This window comes from Tursiops truncatus, chromosome 15 (assembly GCF_011762595.2).
Source record: "Tursiops truncatus isolate mTurTru1 chromosome 15, mTurTru1.mat.Y, whole genome shotgun sequence".
Classification (NCBI taxonomy): Eukaryota; Metazoa; Chordata; class Mammalia; order Artiodactyla; family Delphinidae; genus Tursiops; species Tursiops truncatus.
Window position 1 is genome coordinate 29,118,685 of NC_047048.1, and position 27,213 is coordinate 29,145,897.

General features: G+C 49.2%; 1 protein-coding gene and 1 long non-coding RNA gene across 8 annotated transcripts in view; one reads left to right on the plus strand and one right to left on the minus strand.

The window, feature by feature from the left end:
- The window catches only part of CLEC16A (C-type lectin domain containing 16A), a 209,475-nt gene that overhangs the window by 155,023 nt on the left and 27,239 nt on the right, over positions 1-27,213 (minus strand). For 6 of the 7 annotated variants that reach the window (XR_012326118.1, XM_073792306.1, XM_033840752.2 and 3 more), the window contains exons 5-10: positions 26,017-26,122; positions 23,936-24,059; positions 21,178-21,352; positions 19,680-19,733; positions 16,356-16,469; positions 22-253 (exon numbers count right to left, since the gene is read on the minus strand). Coding sequence is in view for 6 of the 7 variants with exons in the window: in XM_073792306.1 (XP_073648407.1) it covers positions 22-253; positions 16,356-16,469; positions 19,680-19,733; positions 21,178-21,352; positions 23,936-24,059; positions 26,017-26,122 (805 nt within the window). In the remaining variant the exon portion in view is untranslated. The remainder of the gene's footprint in view (positions 1-21; positions 254-16,355; positions 16,470-19,679; positions 19,734-21,177; positions 21,353-23,935; positions 24,060-26,016; positions 26,123-27,213) is intronic. The other variant, XM_033840754.2, reaches the window with a different exon arrangement.
- LOC141276492 (uncharacterized) lies at positions 12,881-16,942 on the plus strand. The gene is made up of 3 exons (XR_012326120.1): positions 12,881-13,003; positions 15,430-15,492; positions 16,817-16,942. It is a non-coding gene; the product is annotated as an uncharacterized lncRNA (long non-coding RNA).

The following is a 27,213-nucleotide window of genomic DNA, read 5'->3' on the forward strand; positions in this document are numbered from 1 at the left end:
GCGTTCACGGGCGCAACTCACCTTCACTCTCCCCACTCGTCTTGGTGCCTTTTGAACCACCCTCTGTACCTTTAGCCTTCTCGGCGTCTTCTTGGGCATCCTCGGCGGGCCCTTTCTCCTCATCTTCTTCCTCCCCAACGTTTTTGTAGTTGGGTCTCTTTTGCACCCGCCTCTTGCCCTTGTGCTTGTTCATCTCAAGGGACCGCTCTAGCGTCTCGGTGGGTTTAATGAAGCACCGAATGCTGGGCTTGGCCTGGAAAGTCAAACCAAGGTAACAGACGGATTTGAACGTTGCAATCTCACTGGCTCCTCTCAAGCTTCCTGAGAGTTTCTGCCCCAAGAAATTCCTTTCAATACAACAAATTCTACCTCCTCGTTGATTATTATGACTATTATTAACATCATCACTATTAAATAATCCAAACCACAGCACCAGCTACCATTTATTGCCCACAGTCCTAAGTCACTCTGCACTTAACCCACACCAGCTCCCTGCTTCCCAAAGGTCAGAAACACACTTTGAAAGTGGTACTTTTATGGTACTTTCTATGTGCCCGATGCTGTTCTAAGGGCTCTGACTATATTATCTCACTTAAAGTTTACAAAAACCCCACAAAATAGTACTGTTGCTATGCCCATGTTATGCTCAGATGAGAAAACTGAGGTTCAGAAATGTTACGTGACCGCCCAAGGCCACACAGCCAGGAGGTGGCAAAGCTGGGATTCAAAACCACTTACCATCTGCACAATTTATGTCTTAACCACAGCACACTATTAACTTCTAATTTAAATATACTTATTTTAAAAGGAACTGTATATCACAACAGAAATGGAACACCAGTGTACCCTGCTAATATAACAATAAAAAATAGAAAAGAAAAAGCAACGTGTATTGGATGTAACCAAATGCTGGCTCTCTTTAGAAGGGGAGCCTGGCAAGTATGAGTGATAAGTTAAAGCTCATCCCCAAAGGAAGCCTGCCCCCAAGGAAGACATTTTCCCCTGAAAAGTCGGAAGGCTTCTAAGAGAAATGAAAAAGACCTGTGTGTCACCATGGTTCATATCCTGCGTTGTGGAAAACATGGCTGTATCTCAGTCCTTATAGCAACCATGAGATGTAGGGATTATCAGTCCCATTTTACAGATGAGAAATGAGGTTCAGAAGGGTTAAGTGACTTGCCCAAATGTCACACAGCTACTGAGCTGCAGAGTCAGAATTTGAATTGAAGCTTGCCCAATCCCAAAGCCCACGCTCTTTCTAAAATAACAGTGCTTCACCAGGAGCTCAAACTCAGTTCCATGTTTAGTGCTCTTTAAAAAGTATTTACATGCAAATGAACCAGGTCTAGAAAGTAGCAAAGACCACACACACACAAAAATTGTCCCTGATTTGTTTGGGGCAGGATTCTGATTGAAGTGTTTTTCTCCAGGGTCTGGATGATATTCCGACATCATTTTGTCATTGAAAAACAGAAAAGTTTTAAAGTAAACTTTTCCATTATCTTGATATGGTCTATCCATCTTATGAATTTACCCCAAACAACCACCAATTGTGTTCTGGGGGCCACCGTACCTTGCCAATAAGTGGAATGTGCTCCAAGAACACAGATTAATTTCAATAACACTCAAAACAAAACCTAATTGAAAGTTAAATTAGCATCTAAATCCAGACATTAATTTTTATTTACCTACTTTGGATCATTCATCCACAAAAATGACAGATAAATTGAGACATGATTCTACTGTCCAAGAAACCCAGATAGTGAATTACAGATGCCAATAACCAAGAGCCCAGAGAAGGGAGCGTGCCGGGCGCGCACCACTTGACAGACAGCATCAATCAGAGCCCACTTAGGACGCTGTGCGATTGAACGCAGCCCCGGATGCCCCCCTCATCCTCTCCTAAAGGACCCAAACCCGCTAAGTTAGGGCCCCAAGATGAAGTGACTGTTTCCTCTGATTACCACTTACTCCCAGTGAATTTTAGAGCATACCATACTCAAAGCTTTTCAGAAACAGAAAACTGAGACCAAACGCAGAGCAAAACACCACTCAGTTAGAAGCTGAGAGCAGAAATTCACATGGATAGATGCAGAAACCTCTCCCTGAGCTCTGTATAGACTTAGATGTACAGAAAAACCGGCAGCACTAAGGGAAGCGGAGCAGTGCACGAGTTCCAGGGCTGGTCAGAGCGGTGTGAACCCCAGCTGAATCCTACATGAGTGGTGGGGTCTCTCTGAGCTTCTGGCTACTTGTCTAAAACATGGAGCAATTCTGGCTTCCTAGAACTAAAGGAAATCAGGGATAGAAAGTTCCTTCAGAGCCTGGCAATGCACTAAGCAAACAACAGTTACCTTCCTTTCCCTGACTATACTAAAAAAAAAAAAAAAAAAAAAAAAAAGTCAACTGTGAAAATGAATTCAAAAACTTTCCAAGGGGTCTGCTTTTCTCCATGATCAGGTGTTGGGGAGGGAGGGGGGAAGGATGCTTAACAGGGACATTTCAAACCTTTAAAATGCAACCTACCCAGTAAATAGCTGGAAATAACCTAAACGCCCATCAACAGGGGAGTGATTAGGTAATTATGGTCTGTCCATAAAGTGGGAATCCACGTAGATGTTAAAAAGACTGAGGACTTTTTATATCTACATAATGCTGATGCGGAAACAGCATCAGGATAAAAAAGCAAGAACAAGAAACAAAGCAGAGTCCCTTTTGGGTAAAGCTTTATGATGGTATAAACACAACTCTTCCTGGAAAGCTGCATAAGAATATATTAGCATTTCATGTTGGGGGAAAGAAAGAAGGCAGGTGGTACTGTGTGTGCACACCCACAGAAGTGCACTTAAGAGTTTTTCATTTCTATACCTTTCTGTTTGGTTTGAAATTTCTAATCATGTATGCATGCTAACTTCTAAAAAAGTTCAACAGGGATCCTTTGGACACTGGAGTTATAGACTTTATTTTCCCCCCTTTTCTTCTATATTTAAAAAGCCTGATTTTTGTTGTTGTTGTTAATACTAACAACATCAAGATCCCATAGTTATCATGGAGAAGCTGATATGGTGTGGCTGGGAAATGTGGGCAGGCATTCCTGATCATTTCTGCTGCTTCTCATCAAGAGCCTTCTGGCTGCTAGCCCCCCAGGAATCTCTGTGTTACACTGGACAACCTCAGATGTTCCAGACGAAAAGCCCCCAGGAGAAGGGCCACCTCGCACCCCACTGTGCTCGCCCACTAAACCAGGAGCCTGGAGCAGGGCAAGCCTTGACAGGCTGCTGAATGGTGACCTGTATCATAACACATCCAATGTGATGGAGAGAACAAGAAGAAAAGGGAGGGGCGATGAAGAAAGGAGCCTAACATCTCAGGAGGTGTGCTTAGTAGAAGAGCCAGCACAGTGGAATCAACCAGAAGAAATGGGAAAGCTCACTTCAGAGTCAAAAAACAGAAGGCCTTTGGGTTTATCTTCTCATAAAGAAAGCACACCACGCATGCCTCAGAGAAAAGCCTTCTGCAAATAAGGTCTAGGTTTCCCAAAGGCCGCAGGCTCGGGTTTCACCAAGGGCTCACCTCCCAGGGCCCTGGAGTCTGAGCTGCAGGAGGCATGGAGACTCGGGGCGCTCCTTGCTGACTCCAGAGATCCTGCCGGGTACCCGAGTGGGGGATGCAGGAGGGGAGCCTTGGGCTCTGTGGCTGGGACATTCAGGCTGGCTTCTGGGGTCAGAGGCAGCTGAAGGCCAGCAACGCCTTCCGCCAGCCTTCATGCCTCCGACCTTCGGTCCTTGTTTCAAAGTTAAATATCGAAAAGGTGACTCCCCAGGGGGCAGCGATAACTAAGGCCTTTCAGGGGCTGTGGGATCTGAGAACAGGTTCTGCAAGGACAGTGAGAGGGGTCAGGGGCAAGGGGTCAGGAAGAAGGACGGAAACATGCAAGGCCCGGGCATCTGAGTGGAAACGGAGAGGCAGTATCACCAATGCCACAGACATCAAACGGAATGTCCTCCACTAGTTCTTGGTGCAGCCCTTTGAAAGACCCTGACACAGACCGGACCAAGTTGCAATCAATCAGTCGAGGATTCCGTTCACAGTTAAAAAACAAAACTATCAACTTAAAACATGTACATGTACACCATGTTTTCCTGTGTTGATAGATATTTGCATGACAGTACACAGAGCAAGGTCTGGAAGGATACACAAACTGAAAACAGTGGTTCCTTTTGAGGAAGATACTGAGGTTGGGGGAACTTTCACTTTCTACTCTAGTCACTTCTGTATCATTCAGTTGTTTTACCCCAAGAAAGTATTACCAGTGCCATTAAAATGTAAAGAATACCTTTAAAGAATGTACCTAACGCCACTGAATTGTATACTTAAAAATGGTTAATCCATTGTAAACATTACTTGTTATAGGTATTTCACCACAATTTAAAAAAAAACTTTAAAAAAGGCACCTCTGAAAGTCAGAGTGGTGATTAGCTGGTGGGAGGGGGGTGGGGTGCTGGTTACAGACTGAGAAGGAGCTGCATGGGATGCCAGAGATGTTTTCTATCTTGACCTGAATTACAAGCTTTCCCCGCAATCTGAAAGTAGAGCATTCCCATGAAACCTTCTGTAAGCCAGGACGGTGCAAAGCAAGAAGCAATTGCCTTAGGACACATCTTGCTAACAGATATGCAAAATAAACGGTGATAAAGCAGATGCTCACAGACACAGTACAAAGCTACGGGGGTTTGACGCTGAGGTGCTGAGTGTGGTTCCCGGGAAGAAGCTCCCACTGCTTGGGGTGCGCACTGCCTCTGTAACAGCTGCTGCAAAACCAACACTGTACCTTATTTTCACTTTTCACCTTTTTTCGTAAAAGTGAAAATCCTCTTTAGATTTCTTTCAGTGTTTTGCAAAGTGGGCTTTGGTAACAGAGAAGCAGCCTCAAGCAAACTTTTGAAAAGTGGGAGACGCCTGCACACATTAATGTAATCATAGGTACAAAGCCATCAAGCAGTACAGCGAAGATTACTGCACTTTTATGCACTTGACTCATGTTATCCCTCGATTTTAAAAAATGTTTGCTAGAGGATTTCCAATAAATTCAGATCGTCATTATGCCCTAAATATAAGCTAGGAGCAAATCAGACAACTCGAGAAGCTGGCTTCGCGGCAGTAGCCAGGGGGCTGAGCCCCGACTAAACACCAGGCGCTGGGCTAGGAGCTCACAGACCAGCCAGGAGCTGCAATGTGCTGCTGTGCATCCCACATGGACACCAGGAGACAGAGGACACTGCGGGCACAGAGGAAGAGTGGGGAACTGTGCTAGGACAGGCGTGGGTGGGTGGGGAGCTTTGGAAGCCTTTGTGGCAAAGGAAATGACTGGTCTGAGTCTTGAGTGTTAGCAGGTCACCGGAATACATGGGAGTAGAGGAGAATGGTTTGAAGGCCAGCTCAGAGCTCTGGACAGTCACCTTTATTTCTGTCAAGGCCAGGACCACCTGGAGCTGGTGCACGTGGTGACAGCGGTGGTGCCCTGGGACACAGTGTGCTTGGCCAGCTCCCAGGTAGCAGCAGGGGGTGCTGCTGAGCCAGTCAGGTGGCCTCTCCAGCCAGTTGTTCAAGAAGGAGTTCGTGATGCTCATGGCCTGGGAAAAGAGGTCTGTGGCCCCTGCCTTGGCACATACAACCTGTTGAGTGGGTTTCCTGGTGCCACTCAGTGCTGCAGAGGGAAGGGGAGAAGGCAGCATGGGGACAAGAGGCAGACCACCCAGGGCAGAATCCTGACTGAGAAGAAAAGGAGGGAGAAAGAGACTGGTGGCTGGAAGGGGCAGGTAAGGGAAAGGACAGGTGACATGGCCCGGAATTCTGTCTGGATTTGTGGGAGCTGTCACAATGGTCAAGCTAAGAGAGCTCACCTTCCAGGCTTTCCCAGGCCCTAGTCTGCTCACCTTCAGAGGAAGCAACTAGAATCCTTTTGCTCAAACAGCTTTCTAAGGGACTTGAGAACTAGGAGACAGGTTTTCCTCTATGGAAGAAGGCAGGTCATGATGCTAACAAAAACATGTGCAGCATAAGGGCAGACCTGAGCCCAGATCTCTGACCCACTTGCTGGCCAAGCGAGCAGCGAACCTGACCAAATGAGCCTCAGTTCCCCCATCTGAAAAACAGGGACAATAGCAGCTCCATCACACGCTGCCATGGGGCTGAAGTAAGATGCTGAACACAAAACAGCTGGCATGACGCCTGCCACAAAGAGGCACTCTAGAAATATTTATTCACCTTCGAATATTGCCCTCCCACCCCCGCCCCGGCAAATAGATCACTAGGCTGGAAGAGATGGCAGGGGAGGGGGGCTAACTTTTAAAATCCAATCAAACCAGCAACTTACCATTCGCTGGCTTTCTGGTTTGTGAGTGCGTGAGACTCACCTCCCCAAAGTGCTCCTGGGCCCCGGCCCCCCTCCCTGACCTCCAGCCTCTGGCCCTGCAGGGTGTACGGCACAAAGGAAGGGTGGGATCCACGGGGCGCTGGAGCAGTCGGAGTCCGGCTCGCTGTCCCATGCACCCTGCTTGCTGCTTTCTCCTCCACGGGCCTCAGTTTCCATGTGTATCAAATGGGCCTCACATTGGCACTTCCCCGTAGGGCTCCTGTGAGGTGCCCAGAGGTAGTAACGTGCTTTCTTGTTATTTTTTTCAGGTAATGATAACAACCATGGCTAACACCCAGTGAGCATGTGCAATGTGCCCAGCGCTGCTCTGGGCACTTGACATATACTGACTCACTTTATCCTGCAAACAACAGAAGCGGGAGGGAGCTGCCAAGGGCGAGGGACTTGCCCTAGGTCACTGCTCATGAGAGGCAGTGGTTTGAACCTGAGAAGTGTAGCTTCAGCGCTCCCCACGTGCTCAACCATTCTGCTGCCCCACTCAAGCGCTCACTCCCTCCCACAAGCACCTGCCGAGCCTCCCCATGTGAGCCCGGTCCCCTGAAGGGTGGATGTAAAGGCCCTGCCATACCGGGGTCACACTGCTCGGAGGAGCAGGTAGCCCTGCTTGGGGACAGTCCACACATCACATCACTTACTGGGTGGCCCTCTGACCTGACAGGCATCAGGGACGAGCACAGTGTGTCATTATTTCCCATTTTTGTCTCACATGCACAGGGGTCACAGTGACCCAGGTTTACGCCAACCGTAACCAATGGCACTGCAGCACAAGCTTGGCAACTGGCTTCGCAGGGAAGCAGGGCCGCTAATTGCCGCCAAGCGAGCCTATGCTCATTTCAGAACGAGGTGATCAGCAAGCAAACATCAGACGCAATAAACTCCTGGGTGATGTATGGGTGCGTGTGCTACATGCCAAACCCTGAGTGACACGGGGCTGCTGAGCCAAAGCCCACACACGTGTCCAGAATTCACAACTGCAGCCACATCAGCGAGGCGACTGGGCCACACAGCTGAGCTTAATGGCGAAAATAAAACCCGTGGCGGGGGAAACATGAAGAGGTAACAGGCCACTTCCATTAACAAGAGGAGCGTGGCTTTCTTCCCCACGATCGGCCAATTATCAGGGAGTGTTGTGGCGGCCAAGGCATAACCCAAAGCAGTGTGCATTTATCTGGAATCAGAGCCCTCTCGGAGCTCAGACGCCTTGCGCTGCACACAGACGGTGCTCAGACTCTGTGGGGACCCGCAGGTCACGTCAAGATGGTGTTGGGACTTCTTAGAAAGCAACCTCGGGGTGCTGCTGGGTCTGTAGGAGACCAGCCTCATCCCCTGTCCTTCCCCCTGGTCATCTTCTCTGTCCCTCTCAGCATCTAGCATTGCCTAGTCTGTCCCTCTGACGCTGCATCTGGCACTCCATCAAGAACTAATGAATGCTTGTAGGATGAATTAATCCCAAGATATTTATGATTGAAGAGGCATGTTCAACGCTCATGCAAAATAAAATACCCTGTACTCTGATTAAACAGTGACAAACCAAGCACTTAGTTGGTATTTCTTTAGAAGGAGTATTTTACATCTTGTCCTCTAAGAAAACATAATGAACTATGAAGTAGTGGTGACTCTCAGTGACCTGAAATGTTCGGTCCAGAACCCCACATCTCACGCTAACCTGGAGACCATCATTGGGGATGGTGGCAGAAGAGCACGAAGTAGAAACAGCCTGGGGACTTGGGGTTGGATGCGTGCAGTCCCGCACAATTGGGGGATGACAGAATGACCCCTTAACCCCTGTTAAGTTAGCGTTGGCTTCCTCATGCAGAGAATGTGATGATGACACTACCTCACTCCGTGGGTTATTAGGAGCCTAAAATGAGCTGGTAAAGGAGGCGAATGAGCGCGCTCCTCGTTTGTAAAGTTTACACGTCCCCCTCCCCCGCTGACCCAGCATGCTGCTTGCCTTCTGGCCCCTCTTCCGATCCCAGACAGCCAGTTCATAACCAGCAAGGTCTCTGGCCCACCATTTTCCGTGCCTTGACCTCCCAACCCTCACCACCACCCCACTCTCATCAAGGTGAGCTCCTCATCCTTCGTCCTCAGATCCGGTGTCACCTCACCTCCCTCGCCGTCATCTCCCAAAGCTGTTTTCCATGTCTTCCCAGGCGCAAACCTTAAATCTGTGTTGACATGCTTGTTTACCGTCTGTTTCCCCACCAGGATGTCAGGACAGGGACCTCATCTGTCCATCTTGCTTGTCCTGAAGCCCCTGAGGGCAGCACCGCGCCAGCCTGGAATGGGTGGGTGCTCCTGGAATACCGTGGCGGGAGGTGGGGGAGGAGGGAGAGCAAGCACGCCAACCAGTCTGCCATGCGGTCAGTGCCTGACAGAGGGGCGCTGCTCCTGCTAGGGACGGACCACCCACAGTCCAAGTTTCACCCAGAACAATACCGATGGCCCGAATAAAGCCCTTTCAAGTTTCTTTTCTTTGCTCATGAAGCTTTCAAGAATCTGCCCCCATACCTGGCTAGAGGTTCCCGGGGCGGGGGGGGTCCCCTGAGGTTATGAGCATCGCAGCAAGTGGTCAGTGGGCAGTCAATCTCAGGCCAGCCAGGACTCAGAGCTCACGGGGGCAACCACACTATCCATCCTCCAGGATGAGAGTTACACCCACCCGCCATGCTGACTTGTCCTAGGTTGGGCAGTGAGTGACCGGAGTGGCCCTATTCTTACCCATGTGCGGACCCCCAGCCTCCTGTCAGGTGAAGCACCCCCCCAACCCCTGAGCAAAACCCAGTTTCCTGGATGGAGGACTTTGGCCCTGACCAGGACGGGATTTCCTTGCTCCTTAGAGATACGGTGCTTGCTGTCCCTGTTGAGATTCATTATTTCAAGACAACTGAAGTTGTCTTGCATGACAAACACCGTGGACCCTGAGGTTAGGATGTTCCCACTTCCCCCAGCATAAACTCCTGAGTCCTCCGATGGCCTGAAAGGCGCCACCTGCTTCGGACTCTCATTACCGCCCCCCCCGCCCCGCCCCGTCTCATCCCCCACCACGCCTCATCCCCCACCACACTCTGCCTCACCATGCTGCTCTTTGCCGGTCCTGACACACCAGGCACACCCGCCTCAGGGCCTTTGCACTGGCTGTTCTTTCTGGCCCAAATGCTCTTCCCCCCAGATTTCTACATGACTTGCTCCCTCAATTCCTTAAAATCTACGCTCTAATGTCACTTTCCCCGTGAGGCCACCCTATGGAGAAGTGCACCCCTCCCAAGCCTCCTAGCACAGCCCCCCTCCCTCCTCTGCTTCACTATAGCTGCTCTTCCAGAGCTCGTCTCACATCAGAACATGCTCTGCTGTTCATTAATAGTTTTATGGTTCCTGTCTCTCTTCCCACTACGAGAGAAGCTCCCGGAAGTCAGGGGGTCTTTGTTTTGTTCATGGTGTCTCTCTAGTCCTAGAACACTGCCTGGTACACACCCAGTAATTATGTATCGAACAGATGAATAAATAATGCTGTCCCAGCTTCAAGGAACCCAAAGTCTAGTTAAAAAACTCAAATGCCGGCTTCCCTGGTGGCGCGGTGGTTGAGAGTCCGCCTGCCGATGCAGGGGACACGGGTTCGTGCCCCGGTCTGGGAGGATCCCACATGCCGCAGGAGCCATGGCCACTGGGCCTGCGCATCCGGAGCCTGTGCTCCGCAACGGGAGAGGCCACAACAGTGAGAGGCCCGGGTACGCAAAAAAAAAAAAAAAAAAAAAAAAAAAACCACCTCAAATGCCCAAAGGGGCCTGGCCACTGATAAAAACTCACAAAGCCCCAGGGCACAGACAGCAGAAGTGGTGGGTGCCTCCTCTTCCTGTCCCCACCCTTGATTTTCCTGATTTCAGGCGAGACCTGGAAGAAGCCACCAATGGCTCAATGCAGACTAGGGGAGGTCTCCATTCAGTGACACTGCCTCGCCCCTCCGAGCCACCTCTGAGCGGTCTCCAGCCTGGTGGCTGCCCCAGTCCGTTCTGTGTCATGCTGCTGGGCAGACAGAAAAGCCAGCTCAGGCCTGAGTCACAGAACCTTCTCCGTGCCCACTCCCGCATTACCCACTGTGTTTTGCCCTGTCAGCTCCTCCAGGCTGTAGCCATCCAGAGAATCCCTGGCCCTCCTCTGTTCCCTGGACCAGGACCTGCCCCTCAACCCCGCAGGTCAGTCGCCGGTGGCCCTGGCTACAGGTCATGCCTCTGTGAGCCTCCACGCCGCAGGGCTTCCATCAGCTGTGCAGCCCCCTGCTTCCACACAGCAGGAAGGGAGAGGCGACGGTTCCTACGTGGAATGTGCTGCACCCTGGATTCTCTCTGATTCTGTTAAACACCCATGGCCTACGAGCCAGCGCTGCCACACACAGGGCTCTGCAGGCAGCGGGGGCGCCTGGGAGCTATAACCCCATTGAGGGATAATGGGCTAGACCACAACGGCCCCGCAAAAAGGGAGAATACACACAAATTCTAGTTCTTTGTGGGAATGCTTGAAATGGTGCCAGCTAAGGCCCTTGATTTATACAAGTCTATTCTTTCCCTTTGGTGTTCCCGACCAACCCCCTCCCAGAAGCTGATTACGACTTTCAGGAAGAAGAACACGTGTGCTCTGGAACCAGCATTGGTTACCCTGGGGGGTCGCAGGTAAGGTCAGGGGCACCGAAAGATATGGGGGAACTCTAATCCCAGCCGCAGAGGGCTATTCTGCCCGATGCATTCAATTTTTGGGGGCCTCTGCTGCCGTCTGATTTAAGCCTGGTTTGGAAAGCCTGCCATGCACTGGCAACCCGGGGACCCAAGCCAATGATGAACTCTCTGCTTCTGCAAACACACAAGCCAGAGAAGCCAGGCTGCTACTTCCTTAGCTGCCAGCTCCACACACCACGCCCCAGCAGAATCTTCTGCCAACAGAGGGTCCAGCTCCCAGGAAGGACAGGTGTCACGTAGAGAACCGGTGGCTAACATTTTGAGTGTGCGCTCACCCTTCTGGATCCCCCAAGAATCACCTGGAGACCATCCCAACTGGCTGAACCGGTGCCTATAGAGAGACAGCAGATGTTCTCATTTTGGGACAAACAAGCCTATTCTGCCCCAGAATTCTGTCCCCACTCTGAATTCAGAGCCAGCCAACCACGTAAATGCACGCTGGCTGGCTAAGAATTTGCACTTTCCAGAGTAGAATCTGGGGCCAGCTGAGGTGGAGGCCCAGCTGCACACAGAGGCTCAGCTGCTGGCACTAGACGGCAACGTTCACAACTGGTGCTGTCACCGCTGTCGTCACAGTAGTCGTCATGGCTGCTACACTTGACCCTCTGCGCCCTTGTGTCTGGTCACAGGACACCTCCTTTTGGGGCACACTAAGTGTGCCTCTGTGTTAACCATCCCAAGAAGGGACGTCCCAAGTAGGGGATGCAGGGTTGTTCCAAAGCCTCAGAAACTAAGACCTTTCTTTGCTTTTTCTTTCTTTTTTTATTTTTACATCTTTATTGGAGTATAATTGCTTTACAATGGTGTGTTAGTTTCTGCTTTATAACAAAGTGAATCAGTTATACATATACATATGTTCCCATATCTTTTCCCTCTCGCGTCTCCCTCCCTCCCACCCTCCTGGCACACTGAGCTGATCTCCCTGTGCTATGCGAGCTGATCTCCCTGTGCTATGCGGCTGCTTCCCACTAGCTATCTACCTTACGTTTAGTAGTGTATATATGTCCATGCCTCTCTCTCGCTTTGTCACAGCTCACCCTTCCCCCTCCCCATATCCTCAAGTCCGTTCTCTAGTAGGTCTGTGTGTTTATTCCTGTCTTACCCCTAGGTTCTTCATGACTTTTTTTTTTCTTAAATTCCGTATATATGTGTTAGCATACGGTATTTGTCTTTCTCTTTCTGACTTACTTCACTCTAAGACCTTTCTGAAGCTAACATCTGCTATTTAGGCCGTGATGTCTGCCAGACTTCGGAATAAGCACATTACGCTGCTGCATTTAATCCTCTCCGAAAATCCACTGTTTTTATTCTAATTGGAGAGGTGAGGACGCTGAGGCCCGGAGAGGTGGACTAGCCTGCCCGGGGACACACCTAGTAAGACGAGGAGCCAGGCAGCCTGGCTGCAGAGTCCATTGCACCAGACAGAATGTGAAACAGCACCAAAAGCAACCCCTCTGCCACTCCCTCCCCACTGTGCCTCTGAGCAGAGAGAAGGTGGCATGTGAGGGTCAGGTTCTGAGAGTCATGAAGGACATCACAAGAGCCCTTGTGACCCCACCGCCAGTTCACCCACTGAGTCATTCGTGCCTGCTGTGAGCCCTCGAGCATCCCCGGCCAGTCCCGGGACAGCACAGGCGACGCAGACGTCTCTAAGACACCGTCTCCTGTCCTCTAGGGGGGCTGGGAAGCCCAGTGAGGGCAGGGGTCGTGTCTTGCCTGGGCACCAGTGCATCTCCACTCAGGGAATGGATGAATGAATGCAAAAACCAAGGAAGCGATTCCGCAGAAACCCAGGATGAAAAAAGTCCCTTCAAAAACAAAAAAGTACCTACAGGTAATGATGCATATCCCATAATCTAACCTGTATGTTCATTTTGCAAAAATAATGAGATGTTAGCAGTTTCAGAATGAGTGTTCTCTTACTCTGCTTCCCCCGACAAGAAACACTATCTGCTCTGCATTAAAATTATAGCAAGAATTATCCCTTAGCAGGAACCATATGATTTGAATGCACAGATGAATTTCAATTAGACATTTATCTAACCATGCTGATGTGTTTTCAATTTAACCCTAAATTACAGACTTTTCAAATAACTCTACTCTCCCCTCTGCTTCTCTCTCTTCAATTTTGGTTTGGTTTTGTGAAATGTCTGCTGGTAAAATGAAGCAATACCAGTAACTTATCTACAAATTACGGGAAGGAGAAAGTAGGTTAAAAAAGACCAAGAAACTTAAAACAAGCATTATCAAACCACATCCGAGTTAGGCAGGAAACAATAGGAGACAGTTCTTGCTCAGAGGGAAGGAAGGTAAATCTTACCAGGACTATTGTCAAACAAGTCACAGATGAGATAAACTCTTCCCGAATTTCAACTGCAGTCATCAGAATACACAAACTTCGAATTCGCACCCAGGGAAAGGCAATAACCGGAAGTAGAAGGCTGACACTTTCACTTGGGCTGGCAATTCCTTCCACACTCAAAAGAATCTCCTTTTCAGTTCAGGTGTCCACCACACGAGCGCCATGCATCTATCACAGCGGAGGCAGGAATTCATCCCAAGGGGAGGCCATTGGGAAAAAGAACAGATCTCCTAGACAATCCCGCCAATTAGAGGGTTCAACTAAAGTGGGTATCCTAAGCTGAGAGGTCACCAGTAACTTCCTGCAATTTGCTTTTGCTCTAATTGCAAATCCTCCATGTATCAATGTCAATATCCTGCTTGTGACACTGTACTAGTGTTTTGCAAGATGTCACCACTGGGGAAAAACTAGGGAAAGGGTAAGGGATCTCTCTGTATTATTTCCTGCAACTGCACGTCAATGAATTGCAATGAAAAAACCCTGCAAACCCAAGCACCCCAACAATCTCTGGGTCCATCTCTTGGAACACCAAGTCTAACTTCGGCAGCGAGGGTCTTATAGGGTCTTATAGACATTCTGCAATGAGCTATTAGCAGCTATCTTGGGCTCTGGAAATCATGTGACAAAACAAAGTCCAAAGGAACCCACTCCATTCCGGCCTGTTATTAACATAAATTTAGTATGAGTTAGCAGCAGGCTGGGTGGGGGCGGACTGGGCAAATATGACGGCAGACACATGCCTCATCTGATGTGGGCGGCTTCTGAGAAGCTTCCTGCAGGAACATATGCACAACCGGGACCAGATCTTCTGACTGTTCAAGACCATCCTGAAATCTGGACTTTCATGTGAAACTTCCCAAATGTTAAAGTTGGCGATTCATAAAATTTTCTTTCAAACACTGTAAAGACCAAACCAAGCAGCTCTGAGGGCTAGACTGCAGCCTGTCAAGCACTTGATGGGCACTTTAAATCTATATTCTCCCCATCCTCACCACGGCCCTCCCGAGTGGGACCTACACTCGCTGTTTTCTAAATGGAGTAAAACGACTTGCCCAGGGTGACCCACTGGCTGGAGGGGTCCTCAGCAGCCCTGCCTGGGGGCCCTGCTGATTCTTCTGACTCAACGTTCCATTACTTGCATTCATTCAGCAAAAGCGGGTTTAGGAAAGTTGCAAACAAATTATCTCCAGCTGCATCAACACTAAGCCAACTCCACATTCTCTAGCCCATGTGTCGTCACAACATGGACCACTAGGGGAGCCCTATCCCATTCATCACTCGTCACCCCATCACTTCCAGGTTAAATCCTCTCACCAAACACTACTCCTTCCTTTTAGAGCACATATAAGACTTGAGATAGTACACTTGCTTGTAAGCTTAATCAAAATCTGTCTCTCCTGCTGGACTGTAAAGCTCCAGCGTGACAAGGGCTATCTAGGTTTTGTATATCCCCAGAGATAGCATGATGCCTGAGCCAAAGAAGGGGCTTAATAAATACTTCTTGAATGAAGCAAAGAAGGGATAGGCCAGACAAGAACCATGACAAGGCCCTATTCAATTCAGCTGAACTAACGCCACCACCAATGAGGACAGAAGGTTTCTGGAAACCTTTTCAGAGGCTCTAATGAGCCTTAAAAAGCACAGTGGCCCGGCCAAGACACTGTACAGGGGAAAACCCAGAAGGGCAGGGACCTCTTATAATTGTACTCCATGCAGTGCTGGCCCTTCACGCTCCGGGATCACTCTCCAGGATCACTCTCCACCCACTCGCTCAGATATGACCAGAGTCGACTGCCCAAGGGTAAGCCCAGCCCCTTCACCTGCGTGCCGACTGAGAACCGGGCTGCAGAGACAGAGCTCTCATGAAACGGCCTTTGTGTAAACACCTCTCATTTCAGACGTGTATGTGGAGCCTACGCTGCAGCAGATCCAATGACAGACAAGACGCCTGCTCAGAGCAGGTAAGACCTTTAACGAGAAGGAACCAGGAGCAAGGGCCTTCCAGGCAGTGCGTAGGGTTAAGGGCACAGGTGTGGAGGGAAGAAAGCACAGAGCACGCTGGGGAAGAAGCAAGCAGGGCCAGGACTGAGGTAGCCCAGAGCTCAGTGTGTGTGTGAGCAGGATGGGAGGAGGGAAGGCAGGCAAGACACAGGGCCAAGCAGGGAAAGCCTCGGGAGAAGTCATCACCCTGGTGATCAGGGTTTCCCTTTAGCAGAGCACAAACATGCACAAACCACAAACATGCTGTTTAGGCCACAGTTGGTGATAATTTAAAACTTGCGAGTATCTGCCTAAAAATGAAGCTTTCCAGTGTCTCCAGAAACATGAGAAAACCTGGCAATACAGCATCCACGTTCCTGCAGAACAACTGGAGGCTGGGGTGAGCAACAGCTGCTCACAAAGGACATATACACCCTCCAATTTGTCACAGTCCCCACTGCTCCCTACTACCCTCTCATGGGGCCCATGTCATTCACAGATGCTCCCTGCCCATCCTCTGTAGATGCTGGTGCCTCGGACAAAGTATTCTCTCATTCGGACCCAGTAACAGTGTCTCACAGATACACAACCGAGGCCCCAGAACAGGACAATTCCATGTTCAATAACACACGCTCAGTCACATCCACTCTTAGTACCCGACCCCAGATTCCTCTGGGTATGCATGTCAAGACTGATTAGGTTCCCTGAATCCCAGACCAGCTTATGCATCATCAGTGCTGTAATAAGCAGGATGTTGGTTTCTGGTTTTAAAGAAACACACATTAACAAAATGAGCAATGGCTTTTTATCAGGGTCTCAAAACAGTCCCCCACTAATGACTTACACAGCTTCTCTGAACATCCTGTTCGGGCTTAGTGTACGTCTCAGACAGATCGCCGTTCAGAATGACTTCAGCTAATGAGTTCACCAGGGGTGCGTGATGTATAATTAGGAAGACCTGGTGAGGGGGAAAAAAAATGGGATGCACATTAAAGTGTGCAGACTTTCAACCTCTTCCTTCCTTGATCTGAAACAACAAGGCTGGGCTACATGAGTCTCAGCAGCAATCCTGGTGGTGCAAAACCCAAAGAATGGGTCACACTGGGGAGAAACCAGTTATACTCTTCTCCTTCTAGGGTTGGGCCCTCCTTCTTTCAGACTGTTACCTATTTGGCTGGCTGTTCTTCGGCGGAAGGAAGTGCATCAAAGCGAGACTGTCCCTCAGGCCGGCTGCAGCCAAATCTGGCTGAAGTGGAGCAACGTGAGAAGGGAGTGCCAAACCCACACCCTCCTTCCTCTCCACAGGCATTTCAGTGTCAAGTCCAATTAGGATAAGACTAGGAGGCACCGGCCCAGCACTTCGGTTACATGGAAGAAGGGGCTGGCGAGCCCTGCTCCAATCGAGGACTTGGCAGAGGATGTCTATGCGGAGATCCCATCCTGGAATGAGCTCTGACCCTTGCGGTGGGTTTGAGCGCACCAGAATTCCAGGGCAGCACTGGGAGGTGTGGAAGCCATGGGGAGGAAAAGCCGCACAAGCCAGAGACAGACCGAGTTGTGCCAGGAGGCAACATCAGAAGGTGCTGGGCTGTCGGGGATGGCCCGGCCACCCCACCCTGCTGCCCAGCGTTCAGAGGAATGGCTTGAGTAATCAGGGTACCAAAACCGCCTTGCAAAGCTGGCTCAGACACACCTGCTGGTTTCTTTTAAAATGTAAAGGCAACACGGTACCACAGTGCAGTGTGGGATGTACCGACCATCTGTATATCAGAGGGTGTGTGCACCCGTTTGTATTTGCTTATATATACAGGGAACAGGGTTTCGAATCCTCGGCACTACTGTCAGGCAATACATCTTTGCTGTGGGGGGCTGTCCTGGGCACTGGAGGATATTTGGCAGCATCTCTGGCCTCTACCCACTAGATGCCAGCCACAGCCCCTCCCCCAGGCGTGACAACCAGAAATATCTTCGGACACTGCCAGACGTCCCCCCGGGTGGGGCGAAATCGCCACCAGTTGAGAATCCCTGGCAGAGTTCTCCCCGTCTCTGGAAGGACCCGGGAAGACCCTGTAACTATAGCTGTCTCTGGGGAGAGAAACCAGGAGACTGAACAAAAGTAGAAAGGCAGCTTGGTTTTCACCTGTTTGAACTTTATAACTTAAAAAAAAATTATTAAAAAAAATATTGTAAAAAAAAAAGGAAAGGCGTAAACTAAAACACTGGCTGCCTCTGGGGAGCGGGACTGGGTGTGTGGGGGACAGAGGTAAGAGGGAGATTTTTCCCTACATGTTATTTTGTACTGTTTGAGTAGGGTGAATATATTGTTCAAAAAAATAAATAAAATTCAGATTAAAGGTACAGGCAGAATAGACAAATGTGATACCTACCTAAAAACAACAAAAAAAGCACACCTGTTTTTAAAACACCAAAGAAACGCTACCATAGACAATATGACCAAATGGGTTAGCCCATGTCCAGGGCTGTGGCAGGCATTCAAGCATGGGTGACTATGATGATGACGAAGGAATTCAGTCCACAAACATTCAGCGAGCACCTGCTAAGGCCGGTGTGGACACACATGGTGTTCGTTCCCTCCTGGGCTCTGGACGGAGAAAAGCCTGGGGAGGGCCGGTCACTGCAAGGTACGTGGAAGCGTGTGTGGGCCAGACTCGAAAGGCTGGGCCAGCCTGTCCGAGTCACGCTCTTGTCCCCAGTGGTGGTTTAGTTTCGGCTGGACAGCATCCTCGTCACACCAAATTAACATCGTTAATGTGAATTTTCTTGGTTTAGTAGCGATGTTTGTAAAATAATTTGTAAGGATGTTCTGATATAGAGTTTAATTAAGGACCGGGATTTATACCCAATTCGAGGTTTTCACACATTCGGGCAACGTGATGATAAAGCCCCATGGAAATGCAGGGGAGCGAGAGCCGTTTACTCAGGCTGAGGAACGCCAATGACAATGCTTTTTGTGAGAGACTGAAACAAGTAATTAGGTGCCTGAGCTGCTGGTCCTTCACGAGGAAAGCAGGAGAAAACGGGTTCTCGGAGAAAAAGTGTGTCCTGACCCCCGTGCTCCTCGGGGTGCACCAGCAGCTGAAGGGTCCTGGGGGCCTTGCCATGGGATTCCTGTGGCTCACCATCTGGCCTGCTCGGGTCCTGCCAGACTCCCAGAATCCCAAGCAGGAGAAGCTGGCGGATTTGTAATGAGGCGGCGGAAATTGCTGCCAGGAGGGGCGGGGCTTGCACGGAGCTCCATCGCACAGAGGGGCATTCAGGAGTCGGCGTGCAGCTCTGAGCAAACAGAGCCCCCAGAACAAGACTCCGGGAGCGACGTGAGCTGGCCACATGCGGATCCTGGTTGGCCCGGCCACTGAGAAGAGGCCAACAGGAGACAGACCCGCCTCAAACTCAAAACGGCCCAGGGACCAAGTGAGAAGGACATGCTCTCAGCAAAGCAAATAAATACCTGGGCCACTGCAAAAGTGGGAACAGAGCTCTGGTCAAACGTCTGGCTACTTGACAGTCTAATGAGATGGCCTGAGAGTCTGGACTGCTTGTAATAAAAATATTTTTAAAGTTATGTAACTGGGTCACCATGGAGTTTTTCCCTTCTTGTAAATATTATATAATTACGAGAAGGAAACACACTTGTTTAAGAGGGGGAGGCAGACAAACTGGCTCAAGACACAAATCTGGGTGCTAAGCCTGCTACAAGACACTTTCCATAAGGTAATCTGGGAACTAGAACCATGACAAAAGCCTTTAAAAACAGCCTCATTAGTAGAAGCTTGTTAAGCCCCGGTTGCTGTGTGTGTACACACACTGGGTTCTGCAGTTTGGGGCTTATTTCAACATGGCTGAGAACAGGGGCCACCCAGCCCACATTTCCAGGGTATTTAGAAGACTCCTTGCTTGTTTTGGAAACCTCAGGCCCCACAGTAGAAACCAGCTACATATTTGTCAGGTCTGATTTATTTCTCCTTAAATTTCCAAGTACTACCACGAAGAAGATACATAGCCCCTCTACTCAGTGTCGTTACTTTACTTCAAGATGGGGGACACAGAGAAGGAAGATGGGGCAATGTGGCCTGGGAAATTTCTGAAAGGCAGCAGCACTCCAAGGACCCCCAGTGTGCTGGAGGCACAGGTGAACGATCAGACGTACCTGGGACAGAAGGTAGAGAGAAACCGGCAGGCTGATTTTCGGTCGTTCTCCTCCCTGGTGAAGGTTGGGGGAAAGAGAAAGAGAAACCTGGGTTACACATGTGAGCAGCACAAAATCCATGAAGCCAGAAGCCATCTGTCTGAAGGAGCAGCGCCCAGCACCCCGACTTCCTCCAAGACCCTAAGATTCTTCTTTCCTGGTGGCAAAGTCCACCCTGCAAAATAAGCTCACAACCTAATCCTATCCGATACCATTTGCAAGGCCGCTATTCTTCCACCTGAGAAATCTTTCACCATGAGTCATGGATTAGAGGCTGGACCCGAGAGAAGAACTAGCTCCTTAAATTACCAAGAATGTTAATTTCCCCCAGCTTGGGCACCGAGAGCCGGAAGCCCGGCAGGAGAGGCCCCAGGGGGCCTGTTCTCAGGAGAGGGGCAGGGAGAAGTTGGGGCACTCTGGTCTCCGAGAAGCCCCTCATTTGTACTGGGCTTCAACAAGCTCCATCTCCTACCAACCCCGTGAGGATCTTCAAGACCCCCGTTTTGCTCAGGCAGGTTGACTGCCTCATCCAATGTCGCAGAATGAGGAAAGGGAAGAGGCAGAGTTTAAACCCACGTCTGAAAACTCCAATTCCCATGCTTTCTCTCTGCCTCCCAGAGCTGCAGCTGGCAGATCTCGTTAGGGTTGCAATTTTCTTTTCTTCACTTATTTTTAACAAGAAGCACCATGTTCCATCTCCAAAAAGAAAGCTATACCTCCTTGGGACACATCTGCAGAGGCCGAAGCCCCTGCAGAGTAACCAGTTGGCTCTGTCCCGCCTCCTGCCAAGGCCTCTGTCCCTTAACTCTTAGAGGTACTGGCCGAAGGTCTCCCCTCCTTGAAGTGGCATTTCTCACGGGGGCACTGAGAGCCACCAGCTCAGAATCACTTGCGGGGCAGGTTCCCGGTCCACTCCAGACCCACTGAGCCAGCATCCCTGAGAGGAGTGAGAGGGCATCCGAGGATGTGCACTTGAACAGGCTCTATCCCCACAAGGGCTTCGAGCCGTAACTGTGGACAATCACTGCCCCGGAATCTTTTCCTAGGTGCGCTCCATCCCCTCCTGTCCATTCTGTGCAAGTGTTGTGGCTGGCTGGATCTTCTCCAAATCAATTACCTCTGGCAACTATCCGAAAAAGTTACCAGGGATGAGAACACCTCAAGAGAAGGATGCATAGAAACCAAAAGCCTGAATCTGTAGAGGTTTCCTGTTTCCTTCTGATGTCAGTAATCTTTTCTCATTCATTTACAGTCCACACACACACACGCACACACATATACTCTGTCTCTCTCTCCCTCTCCTTCCACCCCCTCTCAGGAAATAAGAGGAAAGGAAAGGGAAGCCAGCGTGCTTTGAAAAGAATCTCCCTCAGGCTCAAAGGCTTGGTCCCTTGCAAAGCCCCGTCCTGTTGGGGTGACTGCTCTTCCCCTCCTACAGACGACCCTCAGCCCGGCCCACCTTGTCCTGGTTCTCCAGCGAGTACACGTAGAGCGGCAGGAAGAGCCTGTTGAGCAGGTGGTCTGTGAGCACGTCGTTGAGGAACTCGCAGTTAATGATCAGGATGTCATTGAGATAGTGCAGGTGGTCCAGATGCTCAGCCACCAGGTCACTCAGCTTCCCCCGATTCCGATGCCTGCCGGGAGAAATGCCCATCTCAGCCCGGACGCCAAAGCTCAGAGCCTAGAACCAATGGCCTGAGACTGAGGTCGCAGGTGGCACTTCATTCACAAACGAATACCTGAGCCAGTCCCGAGAGACACCCATCCTGGCCCGACCAGTGGATTTCAGAAAGAGAGGATGGACAGGTCTGCTTCATTCGATCTTAGGGGACTCATGGGGTCCCCCCACTTTCCGGGGGCCTCAGTACAACTCACCCCACCATCACCACAACAGCCCAAAACAAAAGGGGTAAACAAAGCAAAACCCAATGAAGCTCTTAGCAAGCCATTTCAAGCAAGAGCAGCCACTGGTCCAAGTGGCAAGATCCCTTGGCTCCCAAGATCAGCAGCATCAATGGAACAACAAATCCGCGATAATTAAAATGCTCCAGGGGAGTTCTGAAGAGAGAAGCAGGCCTCAGCAGCCGCGTCCGACCCACAGGCCCCGTCCGTATGGGGGGCACAGTGCAAGGACGTGACAGCCCACCCCAAGCCCAGGAGGCCCTGCCTGCTTCCAGTGAAGAGTGGATCGGTCTCTGCCAAGGACGAAGCCTTGAAACACCGATGGGGCACTTTCACCTCCCCCTAAGTGCTGTCGGTTGCAAAGAGCAATCTAGCTACCATAAGACCTTTTATTTTTATTATGATTATTATTCAAGTAATAGATGGTCATTGTAGAAGACAGACGAAGAAAATAAAAGCAAAAAGAAATCAAAGTCTCCTAGTCCCACCACTAACAGATAATATTACGTTATTTCCACGTCCCTATAGTCACATCTAAAAGGCAGGTGTTACATGTCTATCAATCTAATCACATATGCTTTAAAAAAAAAAATTTGCTTCTTTTACATAATTTTGGATAATTATTCCTTATTATGCTTTAATAAGATGTTTAGTAAATATTTATAGCAAATACACATTGTAAAGCCTAATACTATAATGAGCACCCATGAATCTACCTCCCATGAGACCCAGAACATTTATTTATACACAATGTTTTGCAACCCCTCCCCCGCACTTAATAAGATACTGTGTTCATTTTCCTCCAGCAGGATCATTAATGCACTTCACTTTTTAAACCTTTAGTTTAAAAAATATCTAAGTAATACATGCAGATGGATTTAAAAATCGAATAGTACTGATGAGCTGATAATAAAACACAGCTGCTCCTGGCCTCGCCTCCCCAACCCCTGTCCACTCTCCAGAGGAAGCGGTTTTCAACTCTTTTAGGTGTTTCTGTGGATAGTTCCTCCTGTATTTCTATAAAATCGACAAGGACCTCTATTTTGCGACTGAGCCATTTTAGATGTTACATAATGACCTCCTTTCATTGTGTTCCCTCCACCCGTCCCCACCCGGCAGTCATCAGCAACTGGTGTTGACATTATAATCATTCACTGCAGAGCCCCAGGGAGGACCAGGAGTTCACTTCCTTCCTCGTATAACTTTCTGTTCTTTCTGGAGTTGTGTCTCGTTATGCCTCATATCCATGACTATCCATATCTATATGGGTCCTTATCCTCCCAAATGCCCCATCAGATCTGCCATCCACCTCACCTTGCTTCTTTCCCAATATGGAAGCTAATATTTTCTCTCTCTCTAGCCCTCTGCCCCCAGGAGACCTCCTTCCTGAGTCCCTTCATCGTCCTGACCCCATCTAGGTGTGCCTCTTACCAGATCTGTGCGAAGCTGTCACCCTGGGGCAGTGGTTCTCAACTGATACAATTTTTCCTTAAGGGAGACGTCTGGCAGTGTCTGGAAACATTTTTGGTCTTCACAATTGGAAAGGGGGTGCTACTGGCATCTAGTGGGTGGAGGCCAGGGATGCTGCTAAACACCCTACAACGCATAGGACAGCCCCACACAAAGAATTCCCTAGTTCGAAAGATCAATAGTGCAGAGTCTGAGAAATCCTGTTCTGGAACTTATATTCATCACCAACTTAATTTTTTTTTAACAGATTTACTGAAATATAATTCACATACCAAAAACGTCACCCAAAGTACACAATTCAATGTGTTTTAGTATATTCATTTCCCCCACACACCCCTCCTCCAGCCCTAGGAAACCACTAATCTACTGTTTCTAGGGATTTGCCTATTCTGGGCATTTCATATAAGTGGAATCATACACTAGGTTGTCCCTTGCATCCTTTCACCGAGCATAATGCTTTCAAGGTTCATCCATGGTATATGTGTCAGTACTTCATTCCTTTTTATCGCCAAATACTATTCCACTGCATGCAAATACCATATTTTGTTCATCCATTTACCAGTGGCAGATCATCTTCATCTTTTTACCAGCTGCCTAGCACCCCATCTATGGATGTACTGGATTCACTTACCCTATTCCCCTCTGGGAGGTATCTGAGTTGTTTCCAACTTCCTACTGTTATGCAAAGTGGAAAGATGGGCAGAACCTTTCAGAGTATGGAAGTCCATATTCCGCGAACACATAGGTGGGTAAATTTTGTTCTAGTGTTTATTTTTTCTCTACAAAAACGGAATTCTCCCCTAAGCACCCTGTCTACCTAACAGGCACCCTGGGGGATCACTTACTCCTCATCTGTCTGCACACAGTTGTCAAGTTCGATCACGTGGCTCCCGATGAACCAGACCAAATTGGAGAAGTAAGGGACAGCAGTTTTATCTCTGATATAGTGCAGCATGGCCTGGTTATCCACTGAGAAAATCCACAAAAGAAGAGGGGAAAAAAAAAAGTCAAGCTACCAAATATAACTTGGGGGATATTAACAACAACAACAAAACCACAATAAAAAGCCCTCTACTATAATCTGAATCTTTTCTGTCTTTCCTGGAAATACTTTAAAATGGTTACTTTATGCAGAAAACTATACTCATCAAGGTAGTTCTTACGTTATTTTTATAATCAATAAAATTAATTAATAAAGGTAGACATTAATAGTGCTTTAGGGGCTTCCCTGGTGGCGCAGTGGTTGAGAGTCCGCCTGCCGATGCAGGCGACACAGGTTTGTGCCCTGGTCCGGGAAGATCCCACATGCCGCAGAGCGGCTGGGCCCATGAGCCATGGCCTATGAGCCTGCGCGTCCGGAGCCTGTGCTCCGCAGCGGGAGAGGCTACAACAGTGAGAGGCCCGCGTACCACAAAAAAAAAAGAAAAAAAATAGTGCTTTAGGAAGCCTACTTATCAGCAGTGCATTTAGCTAGACTACAATGAAAACTACACCATTCTCAAGCAAGTTTCCTGTATTTGCATGTAAGGGTAAGTTAAGAAAGCAGAAAACCAGAAGTTATTAACTTACATGACACTGGAATAAGGAACACGGGAATCGTCATTGAAGGAAAGGCAAAAAACAGACAACAGTTAACAGGGTTAGGAACTGGGAGGGTGAGACAGCTGCTCAGAGGGGCAGAGAGCTAGGGCAGGAGGCGTCTAGACAGAAAGACGCAGGTTAGAAGAGAACAGAGGGAGCAGAGAGCAGGAGGCGGCCAGACTGGGGGTCAGACCAGGTCGCAAACTCAGAAGCCCACAGGCTGGCCAACAATAACTTGGTGAGCGAAGCCAGCCGGCCCAGTGGGTGAATGGGGCAGCACAGGCCTTGACCCCAAAGGGGGAAGCTGCTTCTCCGCGTCAGCTCACCACTGCCCTGCAGGACTGTGGGCCCAAACAGCCACATCTACATTTTCAAGTCAGAAATCCAGACTGTTACCCAACCTCTCCCAAGTTTTAAATACTGACAACTATATTTTTTTTCAAAAAATATCTAAGCCAATGAAAACCTGTCTGAGAGCTGGATTTGGCCCTCAGGTCCTCAGTTTGCGACCCCCGGATGGGCCCCTCTGGGCTCTTCAAAGGCTCTCCAATTTAAGGCAACCCCAGAACCAGGCTGGAATGAGTCCCCGAGGAGCTCCCGCCCCCTCCCAATTAGGAGTCATCTCAATTAATAACATCATAACTCATGAAGGTCAAAACATTGGTCCCTGAGAAAATGGGATCCCAGCTCTAGGGTGGTGACTACACGGGAAATAACCCCGGTGTTAGGCAGAGAGGCTGTAGCCTTGGAGGGCAATTCCAGGTCGGGAAACTCGTGTCCAGCCAGCCTTTGTGCTAGTGCAGGCAGGGAGCCACGGAAGGGCTTTCTCCTGGAGGCAATGATTTGGGCATTAAGTACTTCTTGGGAGAAAGGAGGAATTTGTTGTTGGGCTTTGTAGCCGGTTGAGAATGCAATACTGCCCCCTGCTGTTTGCGACAAGAAATGCTCTCATACATTATTTAAAGATAACATACCCCCTGGCTATACTGAAGTATATTTTACAGGCCAAAGGCAAGAATTTAACTCTCACATTTCAAAGACAGCTTTGCCTTACCTAATTATCACATGGCCGATCCGAGTCCCACATGTGCCTCTCTTAGGACATGCATGACTTCTGTGTATCAGTAACGAGTTGGGCTTTAAAATGCAGAAGGTGGTGGCACACAAATTTATGTAAGGGGGCAGCTAAATGTTCAGTGATGACAACCTTTCATGAGACAGGCAGCCCCAGCTACAATAAATGAGCTCTGTTACCACCAGGGAATTGTTTGTATGGACTCAGGAGAGCAAGCACTAGCAGTCAAGTTAGAAACCCGATGAGGCATGAGCTCATAAGGAACCTTACCTTTGTAGACGTTTAAGGTTATGGTTCTTACAGCAATTCTAACCATACTTTCGGGGTGATTGAAAAATTTGATGGCTTCTGTGTACAGGGCGAAGTCATTAGTGTGCTAAAACACAAGAAGTACCGAAAATGAGTTACAGACCCATAAGACAGGCTGGCCCCTATCCCAGCTTTCTGAATCCTATCAGAGACTTCAGTAAAAGACCAAAAAAAAAAAAAAAAGTACCCACGTGACCCTTAAGCCAGTGGTTCATTCCCAATGGGGAATGTGGGGAGGGTTGGGAAGGTGAGACCGTGGAAGAAACAGAAGCGGGTCCAGGAAATGCCAAGCCTGGGTTCATGATCTTTCCTACCACTTCTTAGCTGTGTGATGTAATATTTCTAAGCCTCCGATTCTTCATCTGTAAAATGAGGATAATAATTCCCACTTTATGGTTGCTGGGATTAAATGAAACTATTTCAGGTACAGTGATTACCCTGGCACCTGATACCTAATGAGCACTCGGTAGTAATGCTAGTTGTTATTATTAGATGCCGCTTCTACTAATAAAAGGCAAATGCAAAGTCTGACTACATTCAGAATCTATAATATATATTTCCCTATTTGGAAACACTAAAAGTGTAAACATTATCATGGAAAAGGAGGGTCTCGGGAATCTTCTGCCATTAAAAAGGGGTCAGCAGAACAGATCAAAACAGTTCAGAACCAAAGAACTCTACTGATGGAACCCCAAGGAAAAGGCACACAGGATCCGGGCTACAGCACGCTGCGGCGCACTCTGCTGCCCTCTTCTGGCCAGTCTTCCACATAGCTCCGGATCAGACTGGAGGGCACCCCCAGGCAGTGAGGGGCGGGGAAGAGGGAACCCATGACCTTCAGCGAGGTGACACCTGTCTAATGAAGGCAACGGCACTTTGAGCACTAGAAGCAGATGTGCACGTAACAGGTGGTAGCTACTGCACTGGTCCACAGAAAAGGAAACTAAGTCCACCTCAAAAATCAGCCTCCTACCACTCCTCTGGTGATCAGCAGGATACTCTTCCAGAAGCATCACTCGGGCCCCAGAATCCCCACATTCTGCCCTCCCCACCAGGTGCACAGAAGCCCAGTTGCACCCGAGTGGGGGAACAATCTGGCTCCCTCTCTGGTCTGAACTTTGCAGGTGGGTTTTCTTCCACCCGGGAGAGCCTCTGGGA